The sequence below is a fragment of the Acomys russatus genome, chromosome X (assembly GCF_903995435.1).
Source record: "Acomys russatus chromosome X, mAcoRus1.1, whole genome shotgun sequence".
NCBI classification, from domain to species: Eukaryota; Metazoa; Chordata; class Mammalia; order Rodentia; family Muridae; genus Acomys; species Acomys russatus.
In genome coordinates, this window is record NC_067169.1 from 1,045,056 (window position 1) to 1,063,632 (window position 18,577).

The window sequence follows — 18,577 nt, forward strand, 5'->3', positions numbered from 1 at the left end:
TTTCTAGGGGATATAGTTAAGACCACTCCACTTTGTTTTCTTGGAGCATGTGTTTATGACTCTTCTTTTATCCTGAAAATCATAGTTTCTAATGACAGTTTTGAAACCAGATCTCATGTTGCCTAGCTGGTCTCTAACACACTATTGTCTTTTTGTTTTTTCAAGATAGGGTTTCTCTGTGTAGCCTTGCCTGTCCTGGAGTCACTTTGTATACCAGGCTGGCCTCAAACTCACAGAGATCCGCCTGCCTCTGCCTCCCGAGTGCTGGGATTATAGGCATGCGCCATCACGCCAGGCCCCACACTGTTGTCACTAGTTGAAGGTGAGCTTGAACTTCTTATCTTTCTGCCTTCAACTTCCAAGTTCTGGGATTATAGGCTTGAACAATCATTCTGGTTTTATGTATTCCTGGGAATTGAACTCAGGGCTTTTATATCACAGCAACCTCTCTATTACCAGTGAGCTATATTCCCAGCCAGTCCCCAATGACATTAACATAATTATACGCACTGTGTGTATGTGTGTGTGTGTGTGCGCTCGCGCGCGTGAGCATTTGAATGCCTATCTATATGTAGCTTCTGAGAATAACACTGATGGGCCTGGGGTCACCTTAGATTCAATCACCAGCACCAATAATCAAATCCAATGGGATATCACCCTTAGACAAAGAACTATTGGCAACTAATGGCTTCTGAGAGGGAGAAAACTGGCCTTTCCCAAGGATAAGACGCCTAATTGGTTATCTACTACAAAGTGGTCATCCTAAAATCACACACATACAAGCCACAATAAATGGACTCATTAGCTTGTATTTTTGCATATATTTAACAATGATAATAAAAAAGAGAGAGGAGACATGAGAATGGTTGGAGGGAGGACAGTGAAGGAGGTGGAAATTGATACATATATACATGTATATATGTATCGTATATGTATATATAATACATATCTATGCATCATGTATGTATATATATACATATATACATATACACATACATATATGTGTATACACACACAATATATATCCTTTTTTGTTTTTTGTTTTCTGAGACAGGGTTTCTCTGTGTAGCCCTGACTGTCCTGGATTCCCTTTGTAGACCAGGTTGGTGTTGAACTCACAGAATTGGGTGTGGTGGTGTACGGCTTTAATCCAAGCACTTGGGAGGCAGAAGCAGGTGGATCTCTGAGAGTTCAAGGCTAGCCTCATCTACAAAGAGAGTTCCAAGACAGCCAGGACTATTATTACACCCAAAAACCTTACTTTGAAAAGCCAAAAATAAAAATTTTCAGTAAAAACATAATTACTGCAGGGCATGGTGGTGCATGCCTTTAATCCCAGCACTCGGGGAGGCAGAAGCAGGTGGATTGCTATGAGTTCAAGGCCATCCTGGTCTACAAAGAGAGTCCAGGACAGCCAAAGCTACACAGAGAAACCCTGACTCAAAAAAACAAGCAACAAACAACAGACAAGGAAAAAGAACTTGAAAGAGATTTGCAAAGGAAAAGTGAAAAACCAAAAACATCCAGTATCTCTAAATGTCCAGGGAAGTCCACCATAAACTGATGAGTGCTGTGGGAGAGATTAGAAAACAAACTCCCTTGTTTCCAATTTCATTCAAGATGAAGGAGTCCTCCTTGCTCAAGAATTTCTCTTCCTCACATTCCTGCCTTGGCAATACTTTCATCTCTCTGACCTCCCCTATGTAGACCAGGCCCCTTTTTGTATGTTTTAGCACATACATTGTATCCCATAGTTTTTTTTGGGGGGGGTGCGGTTTTTGATACAGAGTCTCTCTGTCTAGCCTTGATTGTCCTGGACTCCCTTTGTAGATCAGGGTGGCCTCGAACTCACAGCGTTGTATCCCATAGTTAACCACCACAGTTACAATCTATCTCCACTTGCTACAGTGTTACAAAGCATCTCCATTTCTGCACCTGTATGCCTGTGCTTGTGGGCATGTGCGTGTGTACATCAGAGAACACATTACTGGAGTCGGTTCTCTCCTTCCACAAGTGGGTTCCAGGGATTGAATTTATGTCCTCAGACTTGGTGGCAAATGTCTTTACCTGTTCCTGTTGAGCTGTCACAGACATGAGGACAAGTTCGTAAAGGCTTTCCTGACAAAGTTCCAGAGACCTCCGACTGTCCAGCATGATCTCTAGACATCCAGAATAGCTGTTGAGGCTTTGCTTAACAAAGGTCCAAAGATCTCTGGCTGATCACCACTGCCCTTAAATATTATAAATGCTCCAGGTGTAATTCTGCCTAAAAATCTGCTTTTTCTTCTAAAACTGTCTTTCTGTTTCTCAGCCCTAATGAAATTCATGCAGGGAAAACTTTCTCCCCAGCAGAGAATGTTGTAAGAAGGCATCTGGCCAGAGGCTCTAGACAATGATAAGTGTCTGGGCTCTGACTGTGAGCAACCAAACAGAAACTGGCAAGAAAGTTAGGAGCTTGATATAACAGTACCTGGCTAGACACTGTTAGCTGTAGAAAAGTTTCTTTAGGGTCTGCTTTGAGAACAGCAGAAGGTGGGCTTGGAACGTCAGGTTTTACAGATACTCTACAGTGAAGGACCCCTTGGCAGTTAGCCTAGGCTTAGATAGCACACCTGTTGGTTTGGGACTGGGAGTAAGTCAAGTGTGTTCTTTATTAGAGACCATTTAGCTCAAGCTATGTTGCTGTAACAATCATGTAAACACAATGACTTTAGCCCAGGGGACTTTATTTCTCTTTTATTTGTTTATTTATTTATTTTTGGTTTTTTTGAGACAGGGTTTCTCTGTGTAGCCTTGACTATCCTGGACTTGTGCTCTGTGGACCAGGCTAGCCTCGAACTCACAGTGATCCTCCTGCCTCTGCCTCCCAAGTGCTGGGATTAAAGGCGTGCTCTACCACTGCCCGGCTACCCAGAGGAATTTATGATTAAACTCTCCTGAGTATTAAGAAATAATAATCACAGCCGGGCGTGGTGGCACACGCCTTTAATCCCAGCACTCGGGAGGCAGAGGCAGGCGGATCGCTGTGAGTTCGAGGCCAGCCTGGTCTACAAAGTGAGTCCAGGATGGCCAAGGCTACACAGAGAAACCCTGTCTCGAAAAACCAAAAAAAAAAAAAAAAAAATAATAATAATAATAATAATCACGAAGAATGGGAGGATACAAGGGATGGGCTAAACATTGAGATGTAACAAGAATAAATTAATTTAAAAAAAGAAATAATAATCAGGTCATGGTGACCATTGTTTGGAAATTGATTGGTGTTTGCTGTATGCTTTATTGTAGGTTATACAGAACTGTTTGTATTTCCTTGTTAGACTGTTCTCTTGTTTTGTTGACTTTTAAATGCTCTGTTGATTGTAAAAGATGAGAAAAATCATGATGTAGTCTGTAATGAAAAAAAAAAAAACTGAGCCGGGCTGTGGTGGCGTATGCCTTTAATCCCAGCACTTGGAAGGCAGAGACAGGTGGATCTCTGTGAGTTCAAGGCCAGCCTGGTCTACAAAGAGAGTCCAGGACAGCCGGGTATACACAGAGAAGCCCTGACTCGAAAAAACAAACAAAATTGAACTTCACTTTAAATAAAGTACTGGAGTTGACCCAAGGAGTCACAGAGACAGACAGTAAGCATGTGAGAGAGACAGAAAAGTAAGCTAGTAGCAGAGAGCAAGTAACAGAGACAGAACAGTAAGAAAAAGCAAACAACACAGAAAGACAAAAAAGACAAGTTCCCCTGGGTTTTAAGACCTTCAGTTTATACTGAATATGTCTGGGTCTAGTATTTCTTTTTTCCTCCATTCCTCAAATTCTCCTCAACAGCTGGTTGCTTTAACCAGTTGTTCCCCAAGGGTTGATTTCCTTTAACCAGCTGTTCACCACCTGCTCAATTCTCCCTACCATAGATCCACTAAGACTTTCTCTTTTCTCCTCTTTACTGTTCCTGGAACTGGTCTTGATGGCCTTGGCTTTGTAAGTTTTGTAATTTTTGCAAAGAAAAGAGTGTAACAAAAACACTCTAGTTATTAAAACACTGGTTCTCTTATTTTTCTATGGAATTTTCTCCAAGGCATTAACCTTTGTTCTGACAAATTTCCTGTTGGAAGATATTTTGGGATAATGCAAAGGTCTTGTTTCTCATTTTTCTTTTATTTTTCCCATTCGGTTTTTAGCATCTATTGATAATTCTACTTGCAATGGTGACTATGTCTTTGCCAAGTGGTGCCTCCCACCCATCAGTCCGTGTATATTTGTGTGTACACATGCATGTGGAAGTCAAAGGTTGATGTCAGGTGTCTTCCTCATTCACTCTTCATCTAATATTTTTGAGGCAGGGTCTCTTACTTCTCCTGGAGATTACCAATCAGCTAGGCTGACTAGAAAGTGCTGGGGACCCTCTTGTCCCTGCCTCTCCAGCACTAGGATTACAGGTACTAGTGGCTGTGCCCCATTATTTTCAGCATCCCTTTCACAATAATTAATTGGAATTCTACTGTAAGGAAATGTTGCTCCTTTCTCTTATTCAGTTATGTATTCGTGAAGGATTTGAGGCTATCTCGTTCCTGTGGGTTCTAATGTATTGCTATCAGCACTTATTTCATCCTTCATCCTCTGTGGATGAGAGAATAACACAGAGCAGGTGACCAAGCTGCCAATTCCAGGAAGAGGTGACAAATTAGCCAAAGCATTTGACGGACCTTACAAAAACTTTTCAGCACTTTCTCCTTTCATGTTGTAATGACACGGAGATCATGAATTCAAGTATTAGAGTACTTTTTATCATAGGTTCCCAAGTGACCTCATAGAAATGGTACCTGTCCAATCCATTTGAGTGGAAAAGTCAACTGCTGTTTCTTGTCAAGGCAATATAAATATCCTCCACTGTGGCTAATGCAGTCTAAACTTTGAGAAATCATCATCTGCACATTTCCCTTGTTCTCATAAAGTCTTGTTCCTAATCTTTTTTTTTTCCAGGACAGGGTTTCTCTTGGCTGTCCTGAACTTACTTTGTAGACCAGTAAGGCCTCGAACTCACAGTGATCTGCCTGCCCCTGCCTCCTTGGGTGCTGGGATTAAAGGCATGCGACATCACAGTGGGCTTTTTTTTTTTTTTTTTTTCAAGACAGGGTTTCTCTGAGTAGCTTTGGCTGTCCTAGACTCGCTTTGTAGACCAGGTTGACCTCGAACTCACAGTGATCTGCCTCCTGAGTGATGGGATTAAAGGTGTGCACCACCATCCTGGCTTGTATCCTAATCTGAATGGTGTTTGAGTAACAACAACACAGGAGATTCAGGATTCTGCCTTTCTGTTCAAGCATAGCGGACAGATGAGTGAGCTGCTTTTCTATTACTGGGTCCCCCACAAAAAGAAGTAAGCTAACGGAAAATCAGAAGAACAAATAAGTGCTAAGGCAAACTTTTGTATTTCTATGGTCAATTATTAATTATTTGCTTTTATTTACTCATCTTTATTTTTTGAGACAGTTTCACTAAGTAGCTGAAGCTAGTCATACTGGCTTCCAACTCTGGCTATCACCTTACCTCAGCCTCCCTAGAGAAGAAATGACAGGCATGCCCAACCACACCCAGCAACATTCAACATTTAACAGTTGAATCATTTTTTTGTTTGTTTCTTCTCAAAGTCAATAAGAGCAACATTTTGCGACGGATACGTGTTCTTCTAAAGACAAATTAGTGGTAGAACCATTTCAGGACCTGACACTATGGCTTTTCTGTAAATTGGAACAAGGCTGCGAAACTGCATCACCGGCCCGACTGGGCAAACAGCAGGACCCGCCTTCACCCCTTTCTTCGCTGGTTTTTGGTGCACTGTGCAAGAGGAAGGCCAGGCCTTCCCCCCCCCTTCCCAGTCCCCACTTTCCCACGCAGGCGCCTTGGGGCTTCTGCCTCCGCACCAACTAGCCCACAAGCCCACCCCTTCTTTAGTTAATTCTTAATGGGCGGTCTTAGGTTACTCAGATGGGCGGAGCCTTTTCAGGAAGCCATTCTGATTGCCCTACAAACTGGTGCGGCGCGTGATGTCGTTTCGACTCCGTCACTGCGTTTAGGGTGTGGCCTCGACTTAGGGCAGCTCAAGGAGACTTAGGGACGTCTGAATCACTCCTTTTGAGTGCCTGGGTGTTGCGGCCGCCGCGTGTGTTTGCTGCGCTCCATGAGGAAGATGCTTGCCGCTGTGTCCCGCGTGTTGGCAGGCGCTGCGCAGAAGCCGGTAAGGTCGCCTGAATGCCGTGAGGCCGGGGTAGGGCTCGAGGTGGCCTGATGTGGGGTGGGAGGAGGACGGGCCGGGTCATCACAGCGTGCGGCCGAGTGCTGGGGACGAGCTATGGAACTCGCGTGGGCCTTCCGCGCGGTGTACTTCGCCACTAGCCTGGGGAGGAGGGGCTTGAGAATGGGCTCAGTCCCTGCGCCTCTCCCGGTCCCCGCTGGCGGACCTTCACGCCGGCTCCCCAACAGTGCCCCTCAACTGCCCGTTGCTTACCGGACCCCGGGAGGCGGAGCTTGTGTTTGCTCCGGCGTCTATGCACTCTGCTGACTTCTACTTTTCTTGTCATCGCTCTTGGCCAAGAGGCCACGTAAGACTAAATAAAGAGCTCCCAGTCCCGGGAGTCGGAGGTTCTGTGCGCACCCTGATTTCATTATTTACTAGTCTTGAGATTACCAAGTACCAACAAGAAGCAAAGAGATTAAAAAAAAAATCATCCTAGGGCCCAGGTTTTTCATCTCTATAACTAGAGATACTAAGAACGCTACCTTATGGAATTGCCTTGAATTGGGGAGTGGCACGTGTGCCAGCCTTTCTGCCTGGCGCCTGGCATTTACAGGTGTGCAGCTGGGTGAGCCTTTGTGGATCACCTATGTTCCGTTCTGAGTAGGGTTCAGACGGGGTCAGGTTCACGGAAAATAAACTTCCTCCACTCCCTCCCTGCTCGTTTGAGTTATTTCTTGGCAGTCAATTTTAGAGTAACCGAGCGTAACCCAGAGGAAGCTGCCTTTACCCTTATACGCACACAGAGGCTTAGAGTTCAAAGTAACGAAAGAACATAGCAATGACTTTCTCGGAGGGTTGGGATTAGAGTTAAGACTTAACTTATGGCCCCAGCTTTAAGAGGTGTCTACCTAAGCTTTTAGCATTTTGACCTCTAGCCACACAGAGGTTGCATTCTCTTGGTGTAACTACCATCAGGCTTTGACTTGTAATTCTGGTTCTATTGATTTCTTCAGGATTTGATGCAATTCTGCTTAGTTTGGAGAGGTTGTGGAAAGGTTGGAAATGTACTTCTCTAGGAATTACACTAAGTAATGGAAAAACGCCCTTTGATTAAGCAAATGCTGTTTTCATTTTTGAATCTGAGCCGGCAGTAAAGCCTATTTCTTAATGTGTCTTCGTATATGTGTATGACATAGCTAACATTTATTGAGCTCTTAGTGTGTGCCCTCAATTTGGCCAGAATCTTCACAGGTGTTAAAACTTCGTCATCAATTTTAGATTGGTTTGAACAAGTTTCTTGTGTGCAGAAATTGTTAGTTGAAGGGAAATTTTTTTTATAATTTGGAGACTGGACATGAAATAAAATTGAAAACTAAAAGAAGCTTTGTTTTCCCCAGTGGAAGGAGGGGGGCGGGAAGCAGCTCTTACTAGAATTAAAGTTTCAAGAAGCTGAAGTAGAAACTGAAATCAATAAAAACCATCCCTTTTGCTTTTAAGACACATCCTCCTCTTTTGGAGTATGGAGGGCAATAGGAGGCTGGGGACACCCTTAAATCTTCGTTAGATGCTACATGCTAACCTTAGATGTTGTACTGCTTTGTCTAGAAACCGTTTACCATTTCCTGATTTACTTTAAAGCAGGAAAAAAATGGATTCTAGAGTTGAATTCACCATAGGAAACACTCAGTTATTTTCTCACTTGTTACAGGTTTTTTTTTGGGGGGGGGATTCTTTTGTTATTGGTTGGCTGGTTTGTTTTGCAGACAAGGTCTTTAACTAAATATTCCTGGCTGGCCTGGAACTCAGATCTCCTTGCCTTCTGTACCTTGTGGAGTGCTTGGATTAAAAGTTTGTGTGTGATCACATCCGGCATGCTAAGGGTGGGGGGGGGGGGGAAGAGAAGTAGGTTACTTTCTCTTTGTCTCAGTCTCTTTCTCACTGTGTAGCTCTGGCTGGCCTGGAACTCTGCTATGTTGATCAGGCTGGCCTCCAATCACAGAGATCCATGGCCTGCCTTTGCTTCCCCAGGGCTGGGATCACCATGCCTGGCTGCTGGGAGTTTTCTTTGTGACTATAGTTATTACTTGCTAATCAGGAGCCATTTTGAAGCCTTTCAGAATGTTGAAAACTTAAGTTTCACCTTTCATCTCAGACTAGACCACTAAACTCATACCCTTTTTCTAGTTTGCAATTCTAAGTATTTGCAGGTTTTCTTTTTTTTAAACTTCAGCCTGTGTAACACAAAATAGGCTTCAGAGTTTTTAGTTTTTCATGTTATACATGTGAAAAGACTTTAAAATTTAAGCCTTGCAAAATGATCCTTGCAAATAATAAGCAGTGGCTAGCCAAACTTGTGTAACTAGAGCCAAGAGATACTCAGTGGGGGAGGGGAGGCTAGGCACTCAATGGCTGTGATACTATAAAAGTTAATCCCAGTTTCTTCCTCTCGGGCCTCTGTGTTTTGTACCTTTCCACTTTTTATTCTGTTAGTTCTTTCCCTCCCTAAAAATTTGGGAAACATGGAGATTTACCTCAGGCTTTAAAGATTGATGTGAAACTTTGAAATGATTTACCAAGTGTGTGGTTTTATTTTTAAATGAGGTTGAAAGCTTTCAAAGTCTGTAAGACTGAACTGCATTTCAAGTTTTTACTTTGCCTTATTGCTTGTATTTGTTATGCTTTCTTTGTGTGTGTGTGTGTGTGTGTGTGTGTGTGTGTGTGTGTGTGTGTGTGTGTGGTTTTTTTGTTTTGTTTTAGTTTTTCAAGACAGGCTTTCCCTGTGTAGCCTTCGATGTCTGGACTTCTTTAGTAGATCAGGCTGTCCTTGAACTCACAGAGATCTACCTGCCTCTGCCTCCTGAGTGCTAGGATTACACTGGCATATATGTGTGTGTGTGTGTGTGTGTGTGTGTGTGTGTGTGTGTGAGAGAGAGAGAGAGAGAGAGAGAGAGAGAGAGAGAGAGAGAGAGAGAAGCAGTTTGCCTTATATAAGGATTAATGGATAGTTTTATTTGGAATATTTTGCAAATGAACCTTAAAAGCCCACATGTAATCTAGTTTCTTCGAATTGGCCATCATTCTCACTGGATAGGTTTTGTTTGCCACCTTCCTTTTTGCTTCAGATAATGATATGGATGTGTTTTAAATCCATGCTTTAGGCATGGATTCATGATGGTAGTGACTTGCTCTTGACTTCACAAAATGAAACTAATGACTGCATATTTTTGCTTTCTAGGCAAGCAGAGTGCTAGTAGCTTCCCGTAATTTTGCAAACGATGCTACATTTGAGATTAAGGTAAGTGGTGTTGCACTTTATAGTAGTAGTTTTTTTGTTTTAGATTTATTTATTTATGCAGCCTTCTGTCCACCAGAAGAGAGCACCAGGTCTCATTATAGATGGTTGTGACCCACTATGGAACTCAGGATCTTTGGAAGGAACAGACAGTGCTCTTAACCTCTGAGCCATCTTTCCAGCCCCTAGTTAGCTTTTGCACAGGTACAGTGTGATGCAGCTTCACCTTCGAGGAGTATTTTGATACTGGTGCTTTGAGGGTGGGGTCCCTTTCAAATATTCCAGAATCAAAGGTTCAAAGAAATTTAGCAAAAATAACTTGATGGTAGTTTAAGGGAGATAGGCTTTAGAAATATACTCTGGGTGAGGTATCTAACCTCTTGACATTCTGGTATGTTGTCATCTACAAATAGGTTGGGTTCCCCCCATAGCTATCCTGGCTTGTGGCCCTTCTTGAGCCAAAGATTGGGTACACCTGTGGGATGGGGTGTGATTCATCAAAATATTGATCATACATTTAAGGAATCAGAAGCATTTTTGAAGTGCTGTTTTTGTTTTATTTTAAACCAGGGTCTCAGGGTTGGGCCCAAATCCTTATCTAGTAAAGCGATAATAACCTTGAACTCTTAGATCTTCCGGAACACCTTTCCGAAACAAAAGAAATAATGTGTGGCAGCACACCCCTGTGTTCTGTTTTTGTTTTCTGAGAGAGGGTTTCTCTGTGTGTAGCCCTGGCCTGGAACTCTGTAGATCTGGCCTCAAAGAGATCCACCTGCCTGGGCCTGGCAGTGCTGGGATTAAAGGTGTGCACCATCACACCCTGCTCACACATTATTCCTGAAGCCCTGCTGAGGCCTGCGTTTCTTTGCTGTTGTTCAAGTTGTCTTATTATATGTGTGGAGTTGGATCTTAGATGAGTCACCAGTATTTGTGGAGTAGTCACTGGAGGGTGACCATCTCATTCCACTTCAGAAATGTGATCTTCATCGGCTAGAAGAGGGCCCTCCAGAAACCACAGTACTCACCAGAGAGGATGGGCTCAAATATTACAGGATGATGCAGACTGTACGCAGAATGGAGCTTAAGGCAGATCAGCTGTATAAGCAGAAAATTATTCGTGGTTTCTGTCACTTGTGTGATGGTCAGGTAAGTGATTGGTTTGTTATAAAGCCATGTTATTGGGGATATTTAATCTTTACTCCTTTTCTTTGCCCTCATCTCTTTTACTTCTCATCCTATCCTTTTAAAATTGAAAAACCTATGACCATATAGTGGGGGAAGAGGTCACCCTTGGTCATAGACCTAGGGGAGGGGAATAGGATGAATGCGGGAGGGAGGGAGGAACGGGAGGATACAAGTGATGGGATAACATACTTTGTTGTATACGGGGTCCATATGTGCCACTGTGTATTAGTGTGTATGTGGGTGTTATCTGAGGACAGCTTGCAGGATTTGGCTCCTCCCTTCTACCATACAGGTTCCAGGGATTTAGCTCAACCTGCCACGCTTGATAGCAAACTCCTTTACTCACTTTTAGTTATCTGTCTCTGCCGTCCTACCCATTTTAGTTCTTGAGTTTTTGTTCTTGTTATTTTGAGTGTGGGTCTCACTGGACAAGTTGGCTTAATGCCTAGAACTTAGTACAGTGCTGCCTTTTCCCCCAGAGTGCTGGGATAGGCATGAGCCTATTTAAAGCTACACTTAGCTTTAAATATATATATAATTTCTATTTCTTGTTTTTCATCCTACTTTTTGGGTGAGAAGGCTTTGAAGTAAGGATTTTAGACTAGGAACTAGAATGCTAGATTCCACTATGAAGTGTATATAGACTTAAGAAATCATTTAGACTTAGCATTTCTTTTTTGTTTGTTTGTTTTTGTTTTTGTTTTTCGAGACAGGGTCTCTCTGTGTAGCCTTGGCTGTCCTGGACTGGCTTTGTAGACCAGGTTAGCCTCGAACTCACAGTGATCTGCCTGTCTGCCTCTTGAGTGCTGGGATTAAAGGCGAGTGCCACCACGCCCGACCTTAGACTTAGCATTTCCGAATTTTATATCTGCTCTTAGAATTTTACTGTGTTAAAGTTTGGTGGAACCTCACTCATCTATACTTTTCTTGAAGAAAAGGGGCTATTTTGATTTTTCTGGGTGTATTACTTCCTTTTGTAACAATAGTCAATAGAAGCAATGTAGGGAAGTGTTTATTTTAACTCACAGTTTGAAGGTACAGTCGATCTTGGTGGTGAATGCATGACTGTAGGAACTGAGCTAGCTGCTTGTATTGCATCTGCATTCAGGAAACAGAGAGTGGTGAATGCTGCTGCTTGCTTCTTTTTTAGTCAGTCTGAGATCCTAGCCTATAGGATGGTTATGGCTTCTGGCTTAGATCTTACCCTCTACTTTGTTTTTTGATGAAAGAAATAGTCATTATCTTTGGGTTACTAGTGACAGGATTTACTAACCCATTTTTTTCATTTCTTCTAATAGAAACTTTTTATTCAAAAAATTGCTTCATGGTTCTTCCTTTACTACAGGAAGCCTGCTGTGTGGGCCTAGAGGCCGGCATAAACCCCACGGACCATCTCATCACAGCCTATCGAGCTCATGGCTTCACCTTCACTCGGGGCCTGTCAGTCCGAGCAATTCTTGCAGAGCTAACAGGTTTGCTGTGGATTTACAGAGGGATAGTGAGTGGATGAAGTTTTCAAGTATCTTCCATTAAGTTGCTAAGCATTATGTGTTAATGGCTTTAAAAAAAGAGTCTTAGGAGTTTTGTTTTTGAAACAAACATTCTGGTATTGGCATTTTGGCACCTCTGTTATGCCTTTGGGTAAACCCTTTATGAGGTCATATGGACCCTTGGGTGAAATTGAAAATTCATGGCCCTGTACAGTGGGAATAAAGTTTGTTGTCACTAAAACCTGTTATCTAGCAGAAAAAGTAAATTGGGTTGAAGCATTTTTGTGTATGCATAGATATCTATGTAATAGTCTAGATATCTGTTTACTATTCCTCTTTTCTGTGACCTTTTTGAGTCTTAACATTATTTACTGTGCCAGTATAGAAGTCAGGTTTGTGTACTCCCTCCAAACCCAGTGTCAAAAATTCTGTGCTAACATCTGAGGGTGATTAGAGAGCAGGCACTGTTGGAATAGTTTAACCTTCCTTAGCACAGACAGGGAGACAAAGGGAATGCATTTTCCAGAAGGGACAGGTATTTAGACAATTGCTTGTGTAGTTGGTTTTTCATGCTCGATCTATGTGATGCCATTTCTAGGAAGAAGAGGAGGCTGTGTTAAAGGGAAAGGCGGCTCGATGCACATGTTCGCCAAGAACTTCTATGGGGGCAATGGCATCGTTGGAGCTCAGGTAGCTGAGGAAGAGCACATACTTGAGTAGATTTGGTCCTGGCCTGTGGCTTTAGAAACGTCTTCACCTCAGAGAACTTTTCTCTGAATGATCTCAATAACTTGAGAGTTTAAGTTTGCCTTTAAACACTTACTGCTTACCATTTTACTAATTAATAGGGGAGACTTGGATAGTGACTTAACATTCTTTTTGCTGTGTTTTTTTAGTAAGAGCCTATAGCAGTGGAGCTATCCCTTTACCTTTCTTTTTATATTTCAGTAAGATAAATTGCTCATCACCTCACCGCACTTTCTATGACCTACTCATAGGTAATGCTAACACTGGGGCCCAATTACAAGAGAGAGGGTCTGTTAGATAGACAGCCTAATAAAAATCCAAAGCCTTGCACTAGGGAGGCAGAGGCAGGCAGATCTCTGAGTTTGAGGCCAGCTTGGTCTACAAAGTGCGTCCAGGACAGCCAGGGCTATTACACAGAGAAACCCTGTCCCAAAAAAAAGCCTTACTTTCATCAATAGGGAGTCCTCATTCTCCAACTATATCTAATACAGTAGGTTCTATAATATATATTATATACCTAGTAGGTTTCTTTTTTTTTTTTTTTTAATCTTGTTAGGCTCGGTAGTTAAATCTTCGGGTGCAGAAATGTGAGCCCTTGCTGAAACGATGTAGCATTTATTCATATTTTGAAAATAACAGGGTATATGAATAGTGACAGGGTTGGGAATGAAGACTCAACACTAGTTTAGCATCCCATATTCTCTCCAGGAGTTGGAATTTAAGAGCATCTTAAACTCTGATTAACTTTCGTTGGTTCCTTTCTTGGTTGTTCTTTACGTTAGGTGCCCCTGGGAGCAGGAATTGCTCTCGCCTGCAAGTATAATGGAAAAGATGAGATCTGTTTGACATTATACGGTGATGGTGCTGCTAATCAGGTAAGTGTCTCTCTTAATTTCTAAGTTGTGACTAGTCATATTTGGATTTGTGGAGACATAGCATAGTGTTTATTAATTTAAATATCATTTCATGTAGCAGACTCATAGTTGGTTTTATAGCCATATGGGAGACTTAGGTGGTTTGAGAGCCTTCTAGGGGCACATTTCTGTGAGGGAATCCTGGGCTTTACATTAGTGCTTTGCAAACATGCTCACCAGTCTTTGGGTGGCACTTAGTGAGACATGTCTTAATACTAAATCTAAGATGCTGCCGTTTCACTCATTACCTGGTCAAGTGAGTCTGACAGATTAGTAGGAGTATAAAAGTAATTGGTAGCTCAGTGTTTTTTCATGTTCCTCTTTGCAGTGTGTTCTATATTAATAGACTCCCAAAATGTATACTAGGCATACAGTGCCTGCCCCATTTCCTTACCATGGCCAACACATACTCCTTTCATTTACCACCAGCAACTTGGGTTTATAAAAGGCTTTCTTTGGCCTTTGTGTAAGCTTTCTGTGTTAGGCAGAGCAACAGTTGTTAGGAATGGTGAAAAGGTCTAAAGGAAAATGCAAATTAAACCACTTGAACATTGTATAAAATACTTTCAGGGTCAAATATTTGAAGCTTACAATATGGCAGCATTGTGGAAATTACCTTGTATTTTCATCTGTGAGAATAACCGTTATGGCATGGGTACATCTATTGAGAGAGCAGCAGCCAGCACGGATTACTACAAAAGAGGAGATTTTATTCCTGGACTGAGGGTAAGGTCCCTTATTATAAGAGATAGAGCCATACCCTGACAGCTAGATGTTCTGGTTTCATCAGCTTATGCTTGACTAGGTCATATAAAAGTTGAGTGGGAGGGTGGGAGGTGTGGCTGGGCAGCAGAGCACTTCTCTAGCTTGTGTCAGGCCCTGGATTCATTCTTCAGTACCACAATAAAAGTGAGATGGGTTTAGACAGTTTATTTACATTCTGCCCCTTCTACCTTTGTTAACAGGTAGATGGAATGGATATCTTGTGTGTCCGAGAGGCAACAAAGTTTGCAGCTGCCTATTGTAGGTCTGGTAAGGTAAGACTGGAGATCTTTTCATAGGCTTTTGGGTTTATAGGTTTATAATGCCATCTCAGAGTTAAAAGCCTTACTAAGTAGCCATTGGAGTTACCCTGGAGTGATGACTAAGTGAGCTTTCTAAGACAGAGTCCAAAAAGGTAGCATGGTCTTGGTGGCTTACCTAGTAAACGCTCCATTTTATCCCCTCTATTCTTGTTTCCATGGCATTTTGCCTTTGTCTTCAATTTGACATTCTGCTTCATCATTTGATTTAATTATGTGTTCCTATCCCTGTTAATCATATGCCCCTTGAATGATCAAACAGGGAATCCTCACAATGCCTCATTTTAGTTATATAATAGGCATTGAAGTAGGTAATCTATCCTGTTGTTGCACTCAGGAGGCAGAGGCAGGCAGATCACTGTGAGTTCGAGGCCAGCCTGGTCTACAAAGTGAGTCCAGGATGGCCAAGGCTACACAGAGAAACCCTGTCTCGAAAAACCAAAAAAAAAAAAAAAAAAAAAAATCCTGTTGTTTTACCTGGCAGTCTATGGCAGCGAGGGAAAGGGGAACAGTGAGGCTGGCTTAAAGGTCGGTTAAAGTAGCAAAGTTTACTGCAGTCTACTTTTTTGGTAAAATTGAGAAGGATGAAATGTGGATGGGATAAGTAGGTGTTGAGAATCAGCCAGTAAGCCAGATGGTAGTGGCGCATGCTTTTAATCCCAGCGCTTGGGAGGCAGAGGCAAGTGGATTTCAGAGTTGGAGGCCATCTTGCTCATCAGAGAGAGTTCCAGGACAGCCAGGGCTATACAGGAAGAACCTTGTCTTGAAAAAACAAAACAAAACCAAAAAATTAGCCAGTGAACTTTTTTTTCTTTGAGACAGGGTTTTTCTGTGTAGCCTTGGCTGTTCTGGACTGGCTTTGTAGACCAGGCTGCCTCTGCCTCCCAAGTGCTGGGATTAAAGGTGTGTGTGCCCAGCCAGTAAACTCTTTGTCAACTCAAATGATATGTAGAAGATGAATAAGATTATATTGAATGTTGGGGGTGGGGTGGGTGGGTGGTAGTCTCCATTTGAGGCCAGTGATTGTTGGTGTGCATTCCTTAGTCTTAATCACTTATGGGTCTGTTTTAGGGGCCCATCCTGATGGAGCTACAGACTTATCGCTACCATGGGCACAGTATGAGTGACCCTGGAGTCAGGTAGGTCATGAGGAATTTTTTAAAAAAGATTTATTATGTATACAATGTTCTGCAGGTTGTGAGGAATCTTGAGTGTGGCTTCCATAGTGGGTGGGCAGGCTTTGGGCTACTTAAGTAAAATGGCAGAGGACCTCAACATTGGCTTTTGCAACCAGATAAAATTGTAGTTTTGTTGGCATCAAGCGGTTCTTTTGAATTAGTCTGAAAGCAGCCTGAAGATCCCTACAGTGTATCCTATTTGTTATAGCTTGAGCGGTAAGTTTTAAAAGGGCATTATGTAACTAAATTGCAATGTAGAATTCAGTATAAGGCAGGTCTGATGATAGGGAATTACTCGGGGGGGGGGGGGGGTCATTTAGTTTAGTTATTACCCCAAATTCAGGCATGGTATATTCTACCTGACAAGTACTGGTGTTTGAAAATCTCACTGGTAGGGAGCAAGGCTAACTGTCACAAAGGGAAGTTTTAAGTTGTCCTTTTTCACTTAGCTTTAACATGTAAATTCTAAATTAGCAGGCTTAACACAGTTGAAAAGACATCAGTTTAAAGTTTAGCCTTTATAGAATGGACTAAGGGAAGGAAGACAGAGAACAAATTCTGTGGGCAGATGGATTTTGTGTAGTAACTGTCCCATCATAGAACTCTTGCTTATGTTTTTCCAAGTACAAAATTCTTACTGGCCATGCTGCTTTCGGGTCTTGGTAGATACTACGAACCTACTGCAGAACCTATAATTATCACCACTGCCAGCCCCCTTGCGCCATCCATGTGACAATTTGAGGCTAAAGCCCTGCCTTCCAGATCAAAGAAGCAAAGCAAAACTTGGCCCTTGTCAGAATGCCAGAGAAGCCCCAAATTATAGTGAATATAAAAGACACCTAAAAGCATGCCACCGTGCTATTTCCATAGTGACGTTGCTATTACTTGTTCCTCTTTTCAAAACATACACTCTTATACTTCACTAAGCTGTCTGGTCCATGGGCACTGTTTTTTTTCTGGGTCTCTCAGTGCATCTCCTCTCCCCATAGTTACCGCACTCGAGAAGAAATCCAGGAAGTAAGAAGTAAGAGCGACCCTATTATGCTTCTCAAGGATAGAATGGTGAACAGCAATCTCACAAGCGTTGAAGAATTAAAGGTACAGTTGCTTTTGGAGGTTTAAGCTGGCTTTAAAGTTGGGTACTCTGTGACCAGTTTCCCACATGTCACAAAATGTCACCCTCGGGTGGTCAATTGTGTTTTTTGCAAACTTAGAAAGTGCTCTGAAGTTCCACAGGGCTATTTTTAGGTCTTTCTGATGAGTCATAGGTCAAGGGAGATGGTTCCGTTGGTAAAGTTCCTGCTGCACAAGCAATAAGATCTGAGTCTGGATTCCCAGCACCCACATATAATGGGCACATTGGTGCATGTACATGGACAACCTTAGCCCTGGATAGAAGTGGAGATCAGCAGGTTCTTGGAGCATACTGGTCAACTGATTTAGCCCTGGGCTCCATGATAGATATCTTATCTCAAAAAATAAGGTGGAGAGCAATGGAAGACAACCTGATATCAACTCTGGCCTCCACATTCAATTAAAGAGTTGAAAAGACAGGTCACTGCCTAAGTGACTAATCACATTCGTACAAAAACTTGGTTTAGAAGAGTCACATATATCAGCAATAGGTTCTCAAACATTCTAGTTGGTTCCAAAGTTGCCCTTGATTGAAAACTCTCTTGCATTGTCATCTGGTGTTTAGGAGATTGATGTGGAAGTGAGGAAAGAAATCGAGGACGCTGCCCAGTTTGCCACAGCTGATCCAGAGCCACCATTGGAGGAACTAGGCTATCACATCTACAGCAGTGACCCTCCCTTTGAAGTGCGTGGTCCCAACCAGTGGATCAAGTTTAAGTCAGTCAGTTAATGAGAATTTGTCATCTACTTTTTGTGCTTTCAACTTAAAGACAGGTGGAAATACCTAGACAACAAAAAGTCCCGAAAACATGTAAATTAAGGGAGAATAAATTGCATGCAGTTTGTACATTGTTGTATTCGGAATATTCATGTGAATATTGGATTTGTATAGGATTTGAAATGACTAATGCAGAGCTTATAACCTTCCCATATCATCTCCTAGGTCAGTTTCTAAAAGGAGCAACTCTGCCAGTTGGTGGTGTGATCATAGCTATGTCTTCATGGAGGCATGTTGGAATTAATGCAACACATGGGTAGAGAAGTGTAACAGCCACCCTGAATTGAGGAGGCTGAAGTCTGGTGGCACTGACCAGTATGATCTCTATGATCAAAGGCTATATTTAATCAGGCATTTTAAAATAAAGGTACTTCAGTCACTTCAAAGGTAAAATAATTTAATTTGCTCCATTGAGACATTTAACAGACATGAACTTGTACTCCCATTGCAAGGCACACTTTTTACCTTTCACATTTAAGTATCACTCTAGTTTTATAGAATACTTACTGCTTTATCTTTCCAGCAATTGCTGTACAGTATGCTGACTTTAT

General features: G+C 42.3%; 1 protein-coding gene across 1 annotated transcript; it reads left to right on the forward strand.

Annotated features, from left to right (window-relative positions):
• Positions 1–6,052: 6,052 nt before the first annotated feature.
• Pdha1 (pyruvate dehydrogenase E1 subunit alpha 1) lies at positions 6,053–18,572 on the forward strand. The gene is made up of 11 exons (XM_051141248.1): positions 6,053–6,226; positions 9,462–9,521; positions 10,491–10,664; positions 12,049–12,175; positions 12,792–12,883; positions 13,723–13,815; positions 14,425–14,580; positions 14,820–14,891; positions 16,008–16,075; positions 17,104–17,212; positions 17,814–18,572. Exons 1-11 carry the CDS (start codon positions 6,170–6,172, stop codon positions 17,976–17,978), a joined length of 1,173 nt encoding a protein of 390 aa, XP_050997205.1. The 5' UTR covers positions 6,053–6,169; the 3' UTR covers positions 17,979–18,572.
• Positions 18,573–18,577: the final 5 nt, after the last annotated feature.